At 44.7% G+C, this 22,219-nt stretch overlaps 1 protein-coding gene across 1 annotated transcript; it reads left to right on the forward strand.

Moving 5' to 3' along the window:
* Positions 1 to 556: 556 nt before the first annotated feature.
* si:ch211-13f8.1 (uncharacterized) lies at positions 557 to 21,994 on the forward strand. Its single transcript, XM_029623998.2, has 9 exons — positions 557 to 1,265; positions 4,282 to 4,360; positions 8,809 to 8,961; positions 9,732 to 10,921; positions 11,021 to 11,192; positions 13,197 to 13,425; positions 14,155 to 14,267; positions 14,762 to 14,943; positions 19,838 to 21,994. Exons 1-9 carry the CDS (start codon positions 557 to 559, stop codon positions 20,029 to 20,031), a joined length of 3,021 nt encoding a protein of 1,006 aa, XP_029479858.2. The 3' UTR covers positions 20,032 to 21,994.
* The last annotated feature ends 225 nt before the right edge of the window (positions 21,995 to 22,219 follow it).

Below are 22,219 nucleotides of genomic sequence, written 5' to 3' on the forward strand. Positions count from 1 at the left end.
AGGCAACAAACAATGATCCCTTTTCCTCATTAGGTTCCAATCAGACTTTTCCTCTTTGCCTTGCCAGCCAATGGAGGAGGAAGAGGTCCATATCACACAAACATTGGCTCCTGCCAGCTCTCCGCCTCAGTCAAGAGCCTCTGATGACTGGGGCCTCATCCTGAGTCTTGTCCCCAAGCCCAGCACACTCTCTCCCTCCTCTCCCTCGCTTTCCCCTCCCCCCCTCCCTCCTCCAGGCTCTGCCGTCTATTCCCTGCAGTCCAAGGTGAATAATCTCTCACAGAGAACCGGAGGGAAAGAGAGAAAGAGGGAGAGGGTGAGGGAGGAAAATATGGCCTCAGAGCTCCAGGTAGAGGGACCTGTCTCATTCCAAGCCCTGCCCAAGCAGAAGGGCCGCAGCAGGGGGGAGGTGCCACCGCCTGTGCCCTTCCGGCACTTTGACCAGAGGAGGAGGTCCAGCAGTAGTGAAGACGAGGTAGAGGAAGAGGTGGTGGCCAGGGTACAGCTCCACACCGACCCGACTGAACCACAGAGGGAGAAGGAGAGCTGGGGTGCCATGGGGAAGGGGGCAGAGAAGGGGGAGAGGGGAGGCCCGGCTGATAGTGTGCCGGGGCAGCCTCGCGGTTTGGGGGAGGGGGCCAGCTTGGAGAACATCCAGTCAGACAGCACCAGCGCAACCAAGGAGGACCTCCCTCCTTCTTCAAAGCCCGCTCCTGCATCCTCCTCCACCTCTTCTAACTCCTCTCACAGACACTGGGCACCTCCTAAAGGATTTTGGAGGGTAGCACGCCCAGAGACTCTGGTTCTGAATAGGGTGAGCACTCAGTCTACTGTGGGCACTCAGACTACAATGCCCATACTCTCGTCTTTTGTACGTCTGAAGGATGAACCCTCTGCGAATGCCATCCTCTCAGGGCCCCAGAGTAAGTCAAGACTGGCTTCTGTGGATTCTGTAGACGAGGACAGGGACGAGAGGGAAGGGTGTTGGAACATGCTGCGTTCGGACAGCCTGGACTGCTACCTGGAGAGGTGTGATAAGAAAGAAGCGAAGGAGCCTATGGATCCCGTGGGGGGGCTGTGGAGGGCGGAGAGCTGGGAAAGTGTGTGCTCGCAGGAAGGGACGCTTTCGCTGGGGGATACAGTGGAGGCCAACCAGAGAGCAAGAGGGCGGTCAGTGAACAGACGAAGGAACACCAAGAGAGGAGAGGAGAAAGGCGGCGTGGACATCCCATACCTCTGTGTTGACCAGATAGACAAGAGAGATGGTATGAAGTTCCAGTTTAGAAAATACATCTTGGTACACCTTGTTGTAAAACAGTCCGGGTACTTCAAGAGGTAAATTCAATAAAAAAAATATCATATTTACCATGGCTGCGTTTACACAGGCAGACCAATATTTTGTTTTCCAAGTAATTGGTCTTTTGACAAATCATATCAGATCTTTTCACATCAGAATGTTTTTCAGATCTGATCTTGTTGGTCAAAAGACCAATTAGTGAGAAAAAAAATCTGAATTGGGCTGCCTGTGTAAATGCAGCCAAAGTATCCCATTCTGGGCCTCTCATGGTTTAAGAACATGGTAGAACATGTGCTGTGGGACAAAGTGTACATCAAGAGGATGGGAGGTAAACAAATCACTCTTTGGAACACAAATAATTTGCTCAATCATGATAGGGTTGGGGAGGAGGGCTTAGTTGCAAGTTTTACATGCACTTCCTTTTCAATTAAATAACAATTGTTTTGTAAGCAAACCAGGCGTAATTGATTAGTTAAATCCAGGAATTATAAAGCATATCAATGTGTGCTTACAACTGTGATCATGTGTCAGATGAATTACTGTAAATTGACCTTGATATACAGATACAGAGCTATGCATTATATTTCTGTCAGCACCTCCCACCATCAGGAGCACTTAGAGGAACAGATGTGCTGGTGTTGTGTAGCTATTTTTTAGCGCTGTGTGTGTGTGTGTGTGTGTGTGTGTGTGTGTGTGTGTGTGTGTGTGTGTGTGTGTGTGTGTGTTGTGCTTTGGCTAGTTCAACCTATTCTATTCAATTTGACTGAAATTAAATTACAAATTTGACAGCTCAATGTGCTTTTTTGAATTGAATAAAAGCCTCTAAATTGCTTGCGACACCTCATGCGCTTTCACATTAAATAGTGGTGGGGAGCAATGTAGCAGCAGCAGCCTATCAGAATAGTTGGAGGCATGGCATATTGGGGGCGAGGCTTTCAGTTTGTTCTTTTTGCCCACCCATGAGAGTGAATGTCATTCCAGTTCATGTGCTCTATAGTATTTGTTATTCAAACTAAAATGTGTATTTGTCTACATTTGTAGTGATACATGCATAAGTACATCTGATACTAAAGAGCCATATAAGGTTACTATGTAAAGGTAGACAATGCTTGATTGAGGCTACTAAATATGGGTGTCTTGTGAAAAGAATATGGTTGGAAACATTATTTAAAGTTATTGAACCAACTTCATTTCTTGATTTACAAGAAATTGATTTTGATTGCATCTAATCAAGTTATTGTCACATGCTTCGTACACGACAGGTGTAGACTAACAGTGAAATGCTTACAGGCCCTTCCCAACAATGTAGAATACTAAAAAAAATATTATAAAAATGTAATTAAAAGTAACACGAAGAATAAATACACAATGAGCAATGATAGCTTGGCTATATACATGGGTACCAGGACTGAGTTGATATGCAGGGGTAGGAGGAAATCGAGGTAGATATGTACATATAGGTAGGGGTAAAGTGACTAGGTAACAGGATAGATAATGGACAGTAGCAGCAGTGTGTATGTGTTGGAGTGTCGTTGTGAGTATGTGTGTGTGTGTGAGTCCGGTGTGTGTGCGTCGAGTCAAAAAGAGTTAGTGCAAAAAGGGTACCGTTTGCTGTGTGGTAGCAGAGAGAACAGTCTATGACTTGGGTGGCTGGAGTCTTTGACAATTTTTTTGACAATTCATCCTCTGACATTGCCTGGTATATAGGTCCTGGATGGCAGGGTGTTCGACCCCAGTGATGTACTGGGCCATTCGCACTACCCTCTGTAGAGCCTTACGGTCAGATGCCGAGCAGTTGCCATACCAGGTGGTGATGATATTGTTCAGGATGCTCTCGATAGTGCAACTGTGGAACCTTTTGAGGATCTGGGGACCAATGTCAAATCTTTTCATTCTCCTGAGGGGGAAAAGGTTTTGTCGTGCCCTCTTCACGACGGTCTTGGTATGTTTGGACCATGATAGCTCGTTGGTGATGTGGACACAGAGGAACTTGAAACTCTCGACCCGTTCCACTACAGCCCCGTCCATGTTAATGGGGACCTGTTCGGCCCGCCTTTTTGTGTAGTCCATGATCAGCTCCTTTGTCTTGCTCACATTGAGGTTTAATGTTGCTTGTCTTGCTCACATGCATGGTTCAGTGTTGCTTGCCCTCGAAGCGAGCTTAGAAGGCATTTAGCTTGTCTGGTAGGCTCGTTTCAATGGGCAGATCTCGGCTGGGTTTCCCTTTGTAATACGTGGTAGTTTTAAAAGCCCTGTCACATCTGAAGAGCGTCAGACCTGATAGGATTTGATCTTAGTCCTGTATTAACTCTTTGTCTGTTTGATGGTTGTAACCCAATTGAATACCTTTGGGTAATTCCACATTAAAAAGTGAGCTTGGAACAAGGTGAAAACATGGGTTGAATTTACATTAAATATTAGTTTTGTATTTGTTATTTATTAGGTTTAACCAAAGGGGAAAAGTAAGTTAAGTGTTGAAATAAATAGGTTGCAACTTGAAATATACGTTAGGTAATATTCAAATAAAACAGTTGGCATTGAATCATATATTTGGTTTCAACAAATATAGTATTTTTCAATTGAGAAAGCCTAACTCATTTACTTGTAACCAGTTGAAGTAAAAAATAAAAAATTTTAAAAAAGGTTGATCCACAGTATGTTTTGTTTTACAGTGCAGTGCACTGAGTGCAAGGCATGATCAGATGATAATGTTTTAATACCTCTCTGTTCCTGCCGTTATGGCGTTTATGTAAGGCCCATGAATCTGACAGGCATTAGGAGGATCAGAGATGAACTTGGGGGCAGTCCATGGGTTTGATGTGGGGCTTATGGAAACCTTTATGGTTGAGTAAAGCCCTTGGCAGTTTGTACCTGCATACACGCTTTAACAATATTTATTTGCATTACAGATGCGTGAGGGTCCATTTGCATTGCATGGAACTAGGTTTGGAAAGCTCTTTTAATGGGTAAAGTTCTGTTTTCAGTGTCTCCAGATGCATCTGCCTCCTGGAACAATGAGTGTGATTTAACCATTCCACAACAGGAGCTGCTTGAACTTCCCGGGTAAGGAATATCACACTAGTGTCTGTCTACATAGAAAAGTGTTAAGTGTCTGAGGTGAGGAACCATCTTTTTTTAGGGATAGTTTTTGCCCCCTAAATATTATTTGAATGTAAAGCAGTCAACTATCCTGTCCAGTTTGTTTTGCAGATGAAACACAAGCTATGTAAAGATGCTAATATAGCATATAACATCAGATCACACCTCTCCCATGAAACTGGAAGTAGAGGTTAGGTAGCCTAGTGGTTGGAGAGGCGGGCCATCAACCAGAGGGTTGCCATTTCAAATCCGGCATCCGGCTCCTTACTGGAAAAATCTGTCAGGAAGTGAGCTGGCAACAAATCAAATCCAAGATGCCATTGCCTGCCATTGTGCCCTTGAACAAGGCACTTAACCCCCTACAACAACAGCTCCCCGGGCGTCCAGTGTGACAGCCCCCCGCACCTATCCAAAACCTGTATCTGTACAGTTGAAGTCGGAAGTTTACATACACCTTAGCGTAATACATTTAAACTCAGTTTTTCACAATTTCTGACATTTAATCCTAGTAAAAAGTCCCTATTGCTTTTTCAGTTCTGCCCACAAATATTCTATGGGATTGAGGTCAGTGCTTTGTGATGGCCACTCCAATACCTTGACTTTGTTGTCCTTAAGCCATTTTGCCACAACTTTGGAAGTATGCTTGGGGTCATTGTACATTGGGAAGACCAATTTGCGACCAAGCTTTAACTGACTGACTGATGTCTTGAGATGTTTCTTCAATATATCCACATAATTTTCCTTCCTCATGATACCATCTATTTTATGAAGTACACCAGTCCCTCCTGCAGCAAAGCACCCCCACAACATGATGCTGCCACCCCCGTGCTTCATGGTTGGGATGGTGTGCTTCATGGTTGGGATGGTGTTCTTCGGCTTGCAAGCCTCCCCCTTTTTCCTCCAAACATAATGATGGTCATTATGGCCAAACAGTTCTTTTTTGTTTCATCAGACCAGAGGACATTTCTCCAAAAACGACCATCTTTGTCCCCATGTGCAGTTGGAAACTGTAGTCTGGCTTTTTTATGGCGGATTTGGAGCAGTGGCTTCTTCCTTGCTGAGCGGCCTTTCAGGTTATATCAATATAGGACTCGTTTTACTGTGGATAGAGATATTTTTGTACCTGTTTCCTCCAGCATCATCACAAGGTCCTTTGCTGTTGTTCTGGGATTGATTGGCACTTTTTGCACCAAGGTATGTTCATCTCTAGGAGACAGTATGTTTCTCCTTCCTGAGCCGTGTGATGGCTGTGTGGTCCCATGGTGTTTATACTGGCCAGGCACGACTCCAAAACCATCATTAAGTTTGCAGACGACACAACAGTGGTAGGCCTGATCTCCGACAACGATGAGACAGGGAGGAGGTCAGAGACCTGGCCGGGTGGTGCCAGAATAACAACCTATCCCTCAACGTAACCAAGACTAAGGAGATTATTGTGGACTACAGGAAAAGGAGGACCGAGCACGCCCCCATTCTCATCGACGGGGCTGTAGTGGAGCAGGTTGAGAGCTTCAAGTTCCTTGGTGTCCACATCAACAAGAAACTAGAATGGTCCAAACACACCAATACAGTCGTGAAGAGGGCACGACAAAGCCTTTTTCCCCTCAGGAAACTAAAAAGATTTGGCCTGGGTCCTGAGATCCTCAAAAGGTTCTACAGCTGCAACATCGAGTGCATCACTGCCTGGTACGGCAATTGCTCGGCCTCTGACCGCAAGGCACAACAGAGGGTAGTGCGTACGGCCCAGTACATCACTGGGGCTAAGCTGCCTGCCATCCAGGACCTCTACACCAGGTGGTGTCAGAGGAAGGCCCTAAAAATTGTCAAAGACCCCAGCCACCCCAGTCATAGACAGTCCTCTCTACTACCGCATGGCAAGCGGTACCGGAGTGCCAAGTCTAGGACAAAAAGGCTTCTCAACAGTTTTTACCCCAAAGCTATAAGACTCCTGAACAGGCAATCAAATGGCTACCCAGACTATTTGCATTGTGAGCCCCCCCCTTTTTACGCTGCTGCTACTCTCTGTTTATCATATATGCATAGTCACTATAACTATACACTTATGTACATACTACCTCAATTGGGCCGACCAACCACTGCTTCCGCACATTGGTTAACCGGGCTATCTGCATTGTGTCCCACCCACCACCCGCCAAACCCTCTTTTACGCTACTGCTACTCTCTGTTCAGCATATATGCATAGTCACTTTAACTATATCTACATGTACATACCACTTCAATCAGCCTGACTAACCGGTGTCTGTATGTAGCCTCGCTACTTTTATAGCCTCGCTACTCTATATAGACCTGTCTTTTTACTGTTGTTTTTATTTCTTTACCTACCTATTGTTCACCTAATACCTTTTTTGCACTATTGGTTAGTGCCTGTAAGTAAGCATTTCACTGTAAGATCTACACCTGTTGTATTCGGCGCACGTGACAAATAAACTTTGATTTGATTTGAGACTTGTGGAGGTCATCAATTTTTTTCTGAGGTCTTGGCTGATTTCTTTTGATTTTCCCAATATGTCAGGTAAAGATGCATTGCGTTCAAAGGTAGGCCTTGAAATACATTCACAGGTATACCTCCAATTGACTCAAATTATGTCAATTAGCCTACCAGAAGCTTCTAAAGCCATGACATAATTTTCTGGAATTTTCCAAGTTGTTTAAAGACACAGTCAATTTAGTGTATGTAAACTTCTGACCCACTGGAATTGTGATACAGTAAATTATGTGAAATAATCTGTCTGTAAACAATTGTTGGAAAAATGTGTTCTGTCAGGCACAAAGTAGATGTCCTAACCGACTTGCCAAGACTATAGTTTGTTCACAAAAAAATTGTGGAATGGTTGAAAACAAGTTTTAATGACTCCAACCTAAGTGTATGTAAACTTCCGACTTCAACTGTAAATATGTTTGTCTTTTGGAGGAGTTGGGTTAAAAGTGGAAGTCAAATTTCAATTGGACCTTGTGTGCAATTGACCAATAAAGTGAAGTTCTTTATAAATAATAAATACGAGCGTTACAAAACTAAGCTGGATGCGTGCACAAAATCTTCCTCCATTCTCCGTACATACAGGAATGGATGAGTGTGTTGCCGACAGGGATCATCCACAGGCGTATCATACTATTTTGGCTACTAAAGCACATAGAACATAGGATCAACTGGAAGACTAGGATCAACTGGGGATGAAGTACAGTACAGAGGCTAAACTCGCCACCACGCCCCAGTCCAATCGGCTATTACATAAGAAGGCTTAGCGTAGAAGACATTCAGAGCTCCATTCTCTTTAACTCTATCCGTAGGGCATATAATGTTCTCTGGATATGTAACTGTGCAGGATCAGCTCGGTACAAATGAAGGCACCAGATGTGTGGTAGCTTCGCAAACCACCTGATCTCGCAAGTTTACATGGATATTCACTTCCAAGGGAAATAGCGCAGAGGCAATTGGTCTGCTAATTATGAGGCTAGATGTGGGGTGCAGGGAAATGATTCAAGACAAAATAGATTTCAAATGATTTCAGGGCTACACAAAATGTGGACTTTGAACAAATCTGTAGACCTGAAAAATTATTAGGAACCTCGTTAATCACATCAGCAATATGCTAAGAGACGTTTAATTCAGCAAGCCATGGATAGTACAGAAATATTGGACTACTGTCTGGTTGCCCTCAACCTCAACCCCCCTCCAGTCATTTCAATCGTTTGGGTTCGGATCCCACTGCTACCACCAATTGTGTACGGCAAGGATTTAGAAAAGGGTAGGACAACTTCTTTCTTCAATGGTGAAGGATCAATATCATAGAGGTAGATAGAGGGCGCACTTGACCCAAAGCCTGCTTTAGCATGGGCAGCACCCAGCAAGGGCATGACCCAGCAAGGGCAGCACCATTGAGGGCTTTCACCATTTTGAAGTAGTCACCTGGGTGGGACTTGCTATGGGTTAACAAAGAATCACAGAATTCCATCTAGGTCAGCAGCTTTATACCTGTTCAGACAATACACACTCCACCACAGTAGGTGGTGGTATGCACCTTTTTAGTTTATTTATGAACTGCTAATACACTCATAGAAGTATAAGAATAACACATTGAGTATTTTAAAATGGAGATGGACAGCACCATTCCCCCAATGGTGCTGTCCATCTCCATTTTAAAATACTCACAGAAGACGTACCTTACAAAGTTAAAAGGTGTGCTATTTTTCCATATCTACAATAAATAAACAAACATATAACCACTTCAATCGCTAGCTCAAAGAGCACCCTGATCCCAAATCCTCCCTACAAACGATCCCGCAGGGTGATTACGTCCTCTCCTGTCGAGAATTGGTACGACATTTCTATCACCTTCCCTATTTCTATGTTTCCCTCTCCAATTCACCCTCCGTCTCTGTGTGATTGACAGCTCACACTTCAACCCTGAGGAACTTCCTCTGAGCCCCAGACATGAGCAGGCCATGCTCCTGCTGGAGAGGGCTCGGTTAAAAGCCCGCTTCAATCACGCCAAAGGGGAACGCCCTCAAACCCGCCGCTCCCATTCTGCCCAGAGATACAACCCGTAAGTCAGCTGTATCTGCAACTCTGTTGATCTCTATCCCCCCTATTAGTCTGACTACCTGATTGTCTGTCTGTCTGTCTGTCTGTCTGTCTGTCTGACTACCTGATTGTCTGTCTGTCTGTCTGTCTGACTACCTGATTGTCTGTCTGTCTGACTACCTGATTGTCTGTCTGTCTGACTACCTGATTGTCTGTCTGTCTGTCTGTCTGTCTGTCTGTCTGTCTGTCTGTCTGTCTGTCTGTCTGTCTGTCTTTATATTCCGTTCTGTATAAGTGTGTCTACCCCTTCTCTCTCCTTTCAGTTCTTAATTTCTCTCTCTGTCTTTTTCTTTCTGTGTGATTGAAAAAGCTGACATTATGTAACTTCCAATGACTGATCGTTTCAGAATCATAACTCTGGTTTCTGATTGGATGTTCCACAAAGATGCAGGGAGTGTTATATAGTATGACTTATGTAACCATGTTGATGACACACACCATGATGTTTCAGTTTCTGTAATGGGTATTTTGTTCCTGAAATCCCCTCTTATATCAGTGGGATGCATTCACAGCAAATGGTATTAGGAATACTGGCACTCATGAGAGAACACACACACTCAAACACACACACTCAAACACACACATACACGGATTACTCATGTGCTTTCATGCATTTGTGTCAGCAGAAGTACTTGTATTTGTGACTATGAAAATATGTACAGGCTGTGAGTAAGAATATGAAGTTATTATTATTATTTTATAGTGTTTAGTGTGTTTCCCTGTTCTATCCAGCAAGAGGCAGCAGTCTGGGATTGATTCAGCACTGGTCCAAAAGGCTGTGGCTGTTAAACCCAAGGAAGAGCTGACAGCCCCACCCTCATCAGGTCCACTCCTGGTCCCACAAAGCAGAGACCTCTCCCCTGGGGGGCATAATCGTCGGTATGGTAACTCACCCACAAGGGTGCGGTTTGAGGATGAATCAGAGAAGGAGGCAGAGTCTCGCTACCTGGATCGGGTGAGGGAGCGTGGGCGGGCCACGGGACAGAAATCCAAGGGCACTCTGGAAAAGAAGGCGGAGTCTAGCATAAGCATTACAGGCCTTACTCCAAGACTGGAGGATGTTGGTTTCACGAACGCTAAATCTACCCAGGTAACAGAGGTAGTGGTGGTGTTGAGGAAATGTGAGGCTTGTGGATCCATTCTTAGGGATCCTCCAGTGCCCGAACCAGAGACTCAGTCCGGCAATGCGGAGGAGAATCAAGGCAGGAAGGTCTCTCGCTATGGCCCCCCAGCCCAATCAGACGGGATCCCCCAACCAGATCAGCCCAGCAGCATCCACCCCAAAGCGGCTGGGGTCACCTTCGGTGAGGTCCTGATTCTGGGAGAGGATAAAGAGGGCGGGGCCGGGGGTGGAGTGGGGGAGAGGTCCTCTGGTTTTGGGAAGTTGAGGAGGCGCAGCAGGAAGGGAGAGAGCCGGCTGAAACGGGTCGGCTCGGGACATGGCCCCTATGGTGCCTCGTGGGCCCACCGTCGAAACTCCAACCCCAGAAACAGGGTCAACGTGTGCAGGCGAGCCGTCACCTTTGCTCTAGGCAGTCCTGTAGCTCTGGACCGCCCTCTGGTGGGAGCCTCCGGAAACAGCAGCCCCAAGGATAGTGACGCCCCCACCCCGCCACTGCCCATTAAGTCAGCTCTGAAGTCAGGCTGCAAGAGCAGGGCGAGTGGGCAGCGTGTGGTAAAGCTCCTGCCCTCGGTTCAGTATCACCTCATCAACCTGGATGAGGGGGCAGGGGGAAGCCCACAGCATGACCTCATCACCACAGAGCATCATGGGGAGGGTCCTATCTCTGCCCCCTCAGGGTCTCCCCCTAACGCCGCCTTAGTCCCCTGCATCCGACCATCGTCCCTCAGGTACTCCCCTGCAAGGATCACCCCTGACCTCCCCCCTGCGGAACTCTGGGAAACTGCTGCAGATGGAGCTGGTGAGTAGATAGAATGTATTGTGTTGGAAGGAACTGTAGACTTGATGTGATGTGCTCACTGAATGCTTCTTTCAGTTACACACATAAAATGTCTTCCAGGTCTGGCGCTGAGCGGAGACGTGTGTCGAGATCTGCTGGTGGCTCTTCCAGAGTGCCGCCCTGCGCTGCGCTGCTTGGGCGTGTCCCGAGCAGAGGACCTGAGGGCAGAGTTATTGAGAGCGGAGCACCTGAAGGCAGAGGCTCAGTGGGAGGATGGCCAAGAGGGGGCTCGGTCAGTATGGATCCCACCACTAACACCAAATTCAAGTCAGACCCATATACAGTGGGGAGAACAAGTATTTGATACACTGCCGATTTTGCAGGTTTTCCTACTTACAAAGCATGTAGAGGTCTGTAATTTTTATCATAGGTACACTTTGTGAGAGACGGAATCTAAAAGAAAATCACATTGTATGATTTTTAAGTAATTCATTTGCATTTTTTTGCATGACAAAAGTATTTGATCACCTACCAACCAGTAGGCAACCTGTTAGTTTTTCTTTAAGAAGCCCTCCTGTTCTCCACTCATTACCTGTGTTAACTGCACCTGTTTGAACTCGTTACCTGTATGAAAGACACCTGTCCACACACTCAATCAAACAGACTCCAACCTCTCCACAATGGCCAAGACCAGAGAGCTGTGTAAGGACATCAGGGCTAGAATTGTAGACCTGCACAAGGCTGGGATGGGCTACAGGACAATAGGCAAGCAGCTTGGTGAGAAGGCAACAACTGTTGGCGCAATTATTAGAAAATGGAAGAAATTCAAGATGACGGTCAATCACACTCGGTCTGGGGCTCCATGCAAGATCTCACCTCGTGGGGCATCAATGATCATGAGGAAGGTGAGGGATCAGCCCAGAACTACACGGCAGGACCTGGTCAATGACCTGAAGAGAGCTGGGACCACAGTCTCAAAGAAAACCATTAGTAACACACTACGCCATCATGGATTAAAATCCTGCAGCGCACGCAAGGTCCCCCTGCTCAAGCCAGCGCATGTCCAGGCCCGTCTGAAGTATGCCAATGACCATCTGGATGATCCAGAGGAGGAATGGGAGAAGGTCATGTGGTCTGATGAGACAAAAATAGAGCTTTTTGGTCTAAATTCCACTCGCCGTGTTTGGAGGAAGAAGAAGGATGAGTACAACCCCAAGAACACCATCCCAACCGTGAAGCATGAAGGTGGAAAACATACTTCTTTGGGGATGATTTTCTGCAAAGGGGACAGGACGACTGCACCGTATTGAGGGGAGGATGGATGGGGCCATGTATCGCGAGATCTTAGCCAACAACCTCCTTCCCTCAGTAAGAGCATTGAAGATGGGTCGTGGCTGGGTCTTCCAGCATGACAACGACCCGAAACACACAGGCAGGGCAAGTAAGGAGTGGCTCCGTAAGAAGCATCTCAAGGTCCTGGAGTGGCCTAGCCAGTCTCTAGGCCTGAACCCAAAAGAAAATCTTTGGAGGGAGCTGAAAGTCCGTATTGCCCAGCGACAGCCCCGAAACCTGAAGGATCTGGAGAAGGTCTGTATGGAGGAGTGGGCCAAAATCCCTGCTGCAGTGTGTGCAAACCTGGTCAAGAACTACAGGAAACGTATGATCTCTGTAATTGCAAACAAAGGTTTCTGTATCAAATATCAAGTTCTGCTTTTCTAATGTATCAAATACTTATGTCATGCAATAAAATGCAAATTAATTACTAAAAAATCATACAATGTGATTTTCTGGATTTTTGTTTTGGATTCCGTCTCTCACAGTTGAAGTGTACCTATGATAAATTTTACAGACCTCTACATGCTTTGTAAGTAGGAAAACCTGCAAAATCGGCAGTGTATCAAATAATTGTTCTCCCCACTGTATATGTTTAATGTGGCTCTGGTTCCTTTAAATGGTGTCTTCTTCTTAATCTGACAGGGAGGCAAGACTGCCTCCTCCTGGTACTGAAGCATAACTTCAAGCTCCACAGTTTGTTCTGTCAGAGGGAGCTTCAAGAACTCTCTGATGGGTGGATAAGTGCAACACTGTTAGCTACTCTGTGATAGATTGCATTAGTACATTTGGCACCATACAGTTTCTCTGTAATATATCTTGCAAGAATTGAACTGTGCGTTGTAATCCCTAGGTGACAGATTCAATCGAACATAAACCACTGTTCACGCTTACAGCCTGCTTTTTTTTTTTACATACAACTGACATGTTTTGCTCTGTCTGTATGTGTTGGTGACTTGTGTAGGAGGTCTATGGCAGAGCGGGACAGCAGACCCAAGCTATCTCTGCGACGGTTCTTCTCCTCCATCGGGCTGCACAGTGTGGGCAGGCTGGTGAAGGGAGGGCGCTCCAGCAGCATGGAACAGCTCAGCATCTCAGCGCCGCGGGCCAGCTCCGCCTCACCCAGCCCCACCCACAGCCCTCACACCAACACCCGCCTGCAGAGGACCCCCTCACTACAGGCCCTGCACACAGTAAGCACCAGCTATTCAGTTCAGCTCAGTTGAGTTATATTCAATCTAGTTCATTTCAGTTCAGTTACATTTATTTATATTCAGTTCAATTCAGTTCTGTTAAATGTTTCCACTAACTTATTTGTCAAGGAACAGAAATGCATATGCCACTTTACTTTTACACCATTCTTTAACATTTTCATATTGAGATGCAATTTTCTTGGCTAACATTCAAAATACAAGAGACTCTGGCCGTGCCTGAAATCTGTCTTGCCTACTACTACTGCATAATGTCTACTAATCTAACTAAATACAAATTAGAACGTGTACTGTTTAGTAAAAACGAATGCAGTAAGCAATGAATACCAGCGTACTAGGCTCATCTTACTGCATCCTTTATTGCATTGATTCCCACCAGTGGTTCATTTTGGTACAGAGCCTCACCTTCTCTGATTATCAGCTGTTGTCAGACACACGTGGGTCTCGAAAGACGATTCTCTTCCTCAACCATGTGCAGCAAATTCTACTAGATGAAAATCCAAAATGAGTATGACATCCTGGCATTTAAAGCATAATGAATTTTCTATTTTTGAAACCCACAAAATGCTTACTGTTTAGAAAGGAAAGTTAGGTATTCAGACACCACCTCTGTCTGTGAATGTCAGGATTCAGGAGACAACATCACCTGCATGGATGATGACCCCTGTTGCAATGTCCCTAATAAATACAAATGTCCTTCTCTGTCACCAGGTGTCCCCACTGGCCCAGCTTCGGAAAGCCTCCTCTGTGCAGAGTCTGGAGAGGAGAGTGGAGCGTTCTACCATTCTGGGAGAGGTGTCTGTGCCTAAAAGCCTGGCACCCAGGTACTTCGTTTGTGTGTGCATGTGCGTGTGCGTTTGTGCGTGCGTGCGCGCAGAGAGAGAAGGGAAAAATATATTTCTCATTGTGTCTAGGCTCTAAATCAACCAGCACTGCCAGTAGTACTCTGTACTTTCCCGATTGTTCAAGCAGTATTTTTTGTTGTTGTCATGGAACAGAAATGTCATTCCAATCAACAAATTTCAGGATACCATAAGGAACATATATACTAGGACCGTGAATAATGTAATCCTTATTGACACAACACTACAAATCCAGGCATCTTTCCAAAAGCTCTTGAAGTGATGTCATCTAGACCGCATTTACACTAAGCAATGTTTGACTTGGCAAAATGCCTTACGTATATAAAAACAATATAGCTAGATTATTGTAAGATCCCATTTCCAATAGGAAACTGACAAACTGACACTAATTTCCCATGAAGGTAAATTACCCCCACTACATTTCACTGAAAAGTCTCTATATACTATCTCTACAGGATGATCCAGAGAGCCCTGAGTGTGGAAGATGTGTTAGCCCCTCGGGTGGTGCGTCCCATGGGTCCAATGGGTAGGGTCGTCCAGGCCTTCCCTGATGGGACCCTCTGGTTGGAGCTCACCAGACCCCCTAACGGCCCTTTTGGATTCGTCATCTCACGGGGCAAAGGTCGACCGGTCACAGGTATATTAAAGCACTATTACTGTATAACTGGGTTCCATTAGCTGTAGCCTACATTTTAGTGTTGTGGATGTGGGGGTGTACAGTGCATTCGGAAGTATTCAGACCCCTTCCCTTTTTCCACATTTTGTTACATTATAGCCTTATTCTAAAATGAATGACATACATACTACAATGTTCCTTATCAATCTACACACAATACCCCATTTTTGTAAATGTATTAAAAAATAAATAACAGAAATACCTCATTTACCTAAGTATTCAGACCCTTTGCTATGAGACTTAAAATTGAGCTCAGGTGCATCCTGTTTCCATTGATCATCCTTGAGATGTTTCTACAACTTGATTGGAGTTCACCTGTGGTTAATTCAATTGATTGGACATGATTTGGAAGGGCACACACCTTTCTATTGTAAGGTCCCACAGTTGCCCGTGCATGTCAGAGCAAAAACCAAGGAAATCAAATCAAATCAAATGTATTTATATAGCCCTTCGTAAATCAAATCAAATGTATTTATATAGCCCTTCGTACATCAAATCAAATCAAATGTATTTATATAGCCCTTCGTACATCAGCTGATATCTCAAAGTGCTGTACAAAAACGCAGCCTAAAACCCCAAACAGCAAGCAATGCAGGTGTAGAAGCACGGTGGCTAGGAAAAACTCCCTAGAAAGGCCAAAACCTAGGAAGAAACCTAGAGAGGAACCAGGCTATGTGGGGTGGCCAGTCCTCTTCTGGCTGTGCCGGGTGGAGATTATAACAGAACATGGCCAAGATGTTCAAATGTTCATAAATGACCAGCATGGTCGAATAATAATAAGGCAGAACAGTTGAAACTGGAGCAGCAGCACAGTCAGGTGGACTGGGGACTGCAAGGAGTCATCATGTCAGGTAGTCCTGGGGCATGGTCCTAGGGCTCAGGTCCTCAGAGAGAGAGAAAGAAAGAGAGAATTAGAGAGAGCATATGTGGGGTGGCCAGTCCTCTTCTGGCTGTGCTGGGTGGAGATTATAACAGAACATGGCCAAGATGTTAAAATGTTCATAAATGACCAGCATGGTCGAATAATAATAAGGCAGAACAGTTGAAACTGGAGCAGCAGCACGGCCAGATGGACTGGGGACAGCAAGGAGTCATCATGTCAGGTAGTCCTGGGGCATGGTCCTAGGGCTCAGGTCAGTTGAAACTGGAGCAGCAGCACAGCCAGGTGGACTGGGGACAGCAAGGAGTCATCATGTCAGGTAGTCCTGGGGCATGGTCCTAGGGCTCAGGTCCTCCGAGAGAGAGAAAGAAAGAGAGAAGGAGAGAATTAGAGAACGCACACTTAGATTCACACAGGACACCGAATAGGACAGGAGAAGTACTCCAGATATAACAAACTGACCCTAGCCCCCCGACACATAAACTACTGCAGCATAAATACTGGAGGCTGAGACAGGAGGGGTCAGGAGACACTGTGGCCCCATCCGAGGACACCCCCGGACAGGGCCAAACAGGAAGGATATAACCCCACCCACTTTGCCAAAGCACAGCCCCCACACCACTAGAGGGACATCTTCAGCCACCAACTTACCATCCTGAGACCAGGCTGAGTATAGCCCACAAAGATCTCCGCCACGGCACAACCCAAGGGGGGGCGCCAACCCAGACAGGATGACCACATCAGTGAATCAACCCACTCAGGTGACGCACCCATTCCAGGGACGGCATGAGAGAGCCCCAGTAAGCCAGTGACTCAGCCCCTGTAATAGGGTTAGAGGCAGAGAATCCCAGTGGAAAGAGGGGAACCGGCCAGGCAGAGACAGCAAGGGCGGTTCGTTGCTCCAGAGCCTTTCCGTTCACCTTCCCACTCCTGGGCCAGACTACACTCAATCAAGAGGAGATGAGTCTTCAGTAAAGACTTAAAGGTTGAGACCGAGTTTGCGTCTCTGACATGGGTAGGCAGACTGTTCCATAAAAATGGAGCTCTATAGGAGAAAGCCCTGCCTCCAGCTGTTTGCTTAGAAATTCTAGGGACAATTAGGAGGCCTGCGTCTTGTGACCGTAGCGTACGTGTAGGTATGTACGGCAGGACCAAATCAGAGAGATAGGTAGGAGCAAGCCCATGTAATGCTTTATAGGTTAGCAGTAAAACCTTGAAATCAGCCCTTGCTTTGACAGGAAGCCAGTGTAGAGAGGATAGTACTGGAGTAATATGATCAAATTTTTTGGTTCTAGTCAGGATTCTAGCAGCCGTATTTAGCACCAACTGAAGTTTATTTAGTGCTTTATCCGGGTAGCCGGAAAGTAGAGCATTGCAGTAGTCTAACCTAGAAGTGACAAAAGCATGGATTCATTTTTCTGCATCATTTTTGGACAGAACGTTTCTGATTTTTGCAATGTTACGTAGATGGAAAAAAGCTGTCCTTGAAATGGTCTTGATATGTTCTTCAAAAGAGAGATCAGGGTCCAGAGTAACGCCGAGGTCCTTCACAGTTTTATTTGAGACAACTGTACAACCATTAAGATTAATTGTCAGATTCAACAGAAGATCTCTTTGTTTCTTGGGACCTAGAACAAGCATATCTGTTTTGTCCGAGTTTAAAAGTAGAACGTTTTGCAGCCATCCACTTCCTTATGTCTGAAACACATGCTTCTAGCGAGGGCAATTTTGGGGCTTCACCATGTTTCATTGAAATGTACAGCTGTGTGTCATCCGCATAGCAGTGAAAGTTAACATTATGTTTTCGAATGACATCCCCAAGAGGTAAAATATATAGTGAAAACAATAGTGGACCTAAAACGGAACCTTGAGGAACACCGAAATTTACAGTTGATTTGTCAGAGGACAAACCATTCACAGAGACAAACTGATATCTTTCCGACAGATAAGATCTAAACCAGGCCAGAACTTGTCCGTGTAGACCAATTTGGGTTTCCAATCTCTCCAAAAGAATGTGGCGATCGATGGTATCAAAAGCAGCACTAAGGTCTAGGAGCACGAGGACAGATGCAGAGCCTCGGTCTGATGCCATTAAAAGGTCATTTTTACTTAGAATTGTACGTAGAGCTCCAAGACAGGATTCTGTGGAGGTACAGATCTGGGGAAGGGTACCAAAAAACGTCTGCAGCATTGAAGGTCCCCAAGAACACAGTGGCCTCCATCATTTTTAAATGGAAGAAGTTTGGAACCAACAAGACTCTTCCTAGAGCTGGCCGCCCGGCCAAACTGAGCAATCGGGGGAGAAGGGCCTTTGTCAGGGAAGTGACCAAGAACCCGATGATCACTCTGACAGAGCTCCAGAGTTACTCTGTGGAGATGGGAGAAACTTCCAGAAGGACAACCATCTTTGCAGAACTCTATTCTCAGGCCTTTATGGTAGAGTGGCCAGATGGAAGCCACTCCTCAGTAAAAGGCACATGACAGCCCACTTGCAGTTTGCCAAAAGGCACATAAAGGACTCTCAGGCCATGAGAAACAAGATTCTCTGGTCTGATGAAACCAAGATTGAACTCTTTGGCCTTAAATGCCAAGCATCACATCTGAAGGAAACCTGGCACCATCACTACGGTGAACCATGCTGGGGGCAGCATCATGCTGTGGGAATGTTTTTCAGTGGCAGGGACTGAGACACTAGTCAGGATTGAGGGAAAGATGACCGGCGCAAAGTACTGGACTTTACTGGACTTTAATCCGATCTAACATCTCTGGAGAGACCTGAAAATAGCTGTGTCGCGATGCTCCCTATCCAACCTGAGGTTGACGTATTGCTGCAGAATGCTGTGGTAGCCATGCTGGTTAAGTGTGCCTTGAATTCTAAATAAATCACAGACAGTGTCACCAGCAAAGCACCCCCACACCATCACACCTCCTCCTCCATGTTTCATGGTGGGAACCACACATACGGAGATCATCCATTCACCTACTCTGCGACTCACAAAGACACGGCGGTTGGAACCAAAAATCTCAAATTTGGACTCATCAGACCAAAGGACAGATTTCTAATGTCTATTGCTCATGTTTCTTGGCCCAAGAAAGTATCTTCTTCATATTGGTGTCCTTTAGTAGTGGTTTCTTTGCAGCATTTCGACCTTGAATGCCTGATTCACACAGTCTCCTCTGAACAGTTGATGTTGAGATGTGTCTGTTACTTGAACCCTGTGAAGCATTTATTTGAGCTGCAATTTCTGAGGCTGGTAACTCTAATGAACTTATACTCTGCAGCAGAGGTAACTCTGGGTCTTCCTTCCCTGTGGCAGTCCTCATGAGAGACAGTTCCAGGTGACTACCTCATGAAGCTGGTTGAGACAATGCCAAGCATGTGCAAAACAGTCATCATGGCAAAGGTTGGCTACTTTGAAGAATCTCAAATATAAAATATATTTTGATTTGTTTAACACTTTTTAGGTTACTACATGATTGAGTCCATATGTGTTATTTCATAATTTTAATGTCTTCACTATTAATTCTACAATTTAGAAAATAGTTCAAATAAAGAAAAACTCTTGAATGTGTAGGTGTGTCCAAACTTTTGACTGGTACTGTATATTAATTAGCAAAAATTTCTAAAAACCTGTTTTTGCTTTGTCATTATCGGGCAATGTGTGTAGATTGATGAGGGGAAAAAATGATTTGATCCATTTTACTATAAGGCTGTAACATAACAATGTGTGGAAAAAGTCAATGGGTCTGAATACTTTCCGAATGCACTGTATATTCATTAAACACCTAATGGCAGGGATTTTAGGTGGGTGTTTTAGAGGGCATTTTACCCGAGTGTGTAATGACATACTATTTAATGATTTTAAATTGACATATTCTTAGTTTTGCACCATTACCTATTGTGCCCTCCCTCCCCATCTCTCTCTCTTTCTATCTCCCTCTCGGCCCTTCCCCCACCCCTCTCTCTTGTCTCAGGTGTGTACGTGGAGCAGGTAGGGGACGGTACTGAGGAGGGCCTGTACTCTGGGCTCCTGGGTGTTGGGGATGAGATTCTGGAGGTGAACGGGGAGACAGTGGCTGGACTGACCCTGGATCTGGTGACACGCCTCATGACCCGTGACAGCACTGCCTCTATCCGTGTCCTGCCACACCGTCGGAACCATCGCTAAGCAATGGAATATTCCATTATCCATTTCAATGAAAAAACACACTGGATACTGCGCCATGATGATGTCATGACGAAAACTTGAGAATGGAAATAGGCATAAAGAGATATTTTTAACTCAGGGAGAACAAAAGGAAGGACATAACACATCTCCTTTTCTATTATTAGGCCTAATCTTTGAAGATTCAGGCAAATGTTTGTGAATCAAAACAGATAAAACAAAGCATAAAGAAAATGTTGCCCTGAAGATGCAAGTGAGATGATCGACAGTGCCTTCAGAAAGTATTCATACCTCTTGACTTATTCCACATGTTGTTGCTGCAGCCTAAATTCCATTGATTATATTGATTTTATTTTCTCACCCATCTACACACAATACCCCATAATGACAAAGTGAAATCATGTTTTTAGAAAATGTTCCTAATTTATTGAAATTGAAATACAGAAATATCTTATTTACGTAAGTATTCACAACCCTGAGTCAATATATGTTAGAATCACCTTTGGCAATGATTACAGCTGTGAATCTTTCTGAGTAAGTCTCTAAGAGCTTTGCACACCTGCATTGTACAATATTTGCACATTATTCTTGAAAAAATTATTCAAGCTCTGTCAAGTTGGTTGCTAGACATTTTCATGTTTTGTCATAGATTTTCAAGTAGATTTAAGTCAAAACTATAACTAGGCCACCCAGGAACATTCACTGTTGCCTTGGTAAGCAACTTGGTAAGTGTATTGTTGGCCTTGTGGTTTAGGTTATTGTCCTGCTGAAAGGGGAATTTGTCTCCCAGTGTCTGTTGGAAAGCAGACTGAACCAGGGTTTCCTCTAGGATTTTGCCTGTGCTTAGCTCTATTCCATTTATTTTTATTTAAAGAAAACTCCCTAGTCCTTGCCTATGACAAGCATACCCTTAACATGATGCAGCCACCACTATCCTAGAAAATATAAAGTGATGTGTCGTATTGGATTTGCCCCAAACATAACACTTTGTATTCCGGACATAAAGTTAATTTCTTTGCAACATTTTGGGGTAGTTTTACATTAGTGCCTTAATGCAAAAATGATGCATGTTTTGGAATATGTTTATTCTGTACAGGCTTCCTTCTTTTCACTCTCAGTTAGGTTAGTATTGTAGAGTAACTACAATGTTGTTTATCCATCCTCAGTGTTCTCCTATCACAGCCATTAAACTCTGTAACTGTTTTAAAGCCACCCTTGGCCTCATGGTGAAATCCCTGAGAGGTTTCATTCCTCTCCGGCATCTGAGTAAGAAAGGACGCCTGTATATTTGTAGTGGCTGGGTGTAGTGACTGGGTGTATTGACTGGGTGTATTGACACACTATCCAAAGTGTAATTAATAACTTCAACATGCTCAAAGGGATGTTCAACGTCTGCTGTTTTTTTTACCCATCTATCATTTGGTTCCCTTCTTTGCAAGGAATTTGAAAACCTACTTGGAATTTGTGGTTGAATTTGCGTTTGAAATGCATTGCTTGACTGAGGGACCTAACAGATAATTGTACGTGTGTGGCACAGAGATGAGGTAGTCATTCAACAATAATGTTAAATGCTATTGCACACAGGGTGAGTCCATGCTACTTATTATGTGACTTGTGCTGTTAATTAAGCACATTTTTACCCCTGAGCTTATGTAGGCTTGCCATAACAAAGGGGTTGAATACTTATTGACTCAAGACATTTCAGCTATACATTTTTTGTGAATTTGTAAAAATGTCTACAAACATAATTCCACGTTTACATTATGGGGTATTGTGTGTAGGCCAGTGACACCAAATCTCAATTTAACCCATTTTAAATTAAGGCTGTAACACAACAAAATGTGAAAAGGAGGTGTAATTTCTTTCTGGGGTGTGAATTCTTTCTGAAGGCACTGTAAATAAAGACTGTATAATGATTATTGTGCGTTTCACAATAAATAGCCTATTGTGTCAAAGGTGAACATGACATCTGGTTATTATGAATTGCCAGTTGCCTTAACTTGCACTTACTCTATGCACATTAGGGCCTTATATTTGGTCATTTACACCATGTTGTGCAACACACTAGTCTACCTTTTCCCACCACAAAGCCTACCTTGTCATAACATGAAGGAATCAAATTGCAAACTTTGTCGAAAAAGCTCAGTCATAGTAGGTCTACTACCAATGTGGTAAAAACGATTCTCAAAAG

This window comes from Oncorhynchus nerka, linkage group LG20, assembly GCF_034236695.1.
Source record: "Oncorhynchus nerka isolate Pitt River linkage group LG20, Oner_Uvic_2.0, whole genome shotgun sequence".
In the NCBI taxonomy this organism is placed as follows: Eukaryota; Metazoa; Chordata; class Actinopteri; order Salmoniformes; family Salmonidae; genus Oncorhynchus; species Oncorhynchus nerka.

Coding starts and splice junctions, on each gene's coding strand:
- si:ch211-13f8.1 (XM_029623998.2), top strand. CDS start 557: ATGGGGAAGGGGGCAGAGAAGGGGGAGAGGGGAGGCCCGGCTGATAGT. Junction 4,361..8,808: donor GAGCTGCTTGAACTTCCCGG/GTAAGGAATATC, acceptor TGTGATTGACAG/CTCACACTTCAACCCTGAGG. Junction 8,962..9,731: donor TCTGCCCAGAGATACAACCC/GTAAGTCAGCTG, acceptor TGTTCTATCCAG/CAAGAGGCAGCAGTCTGGGA.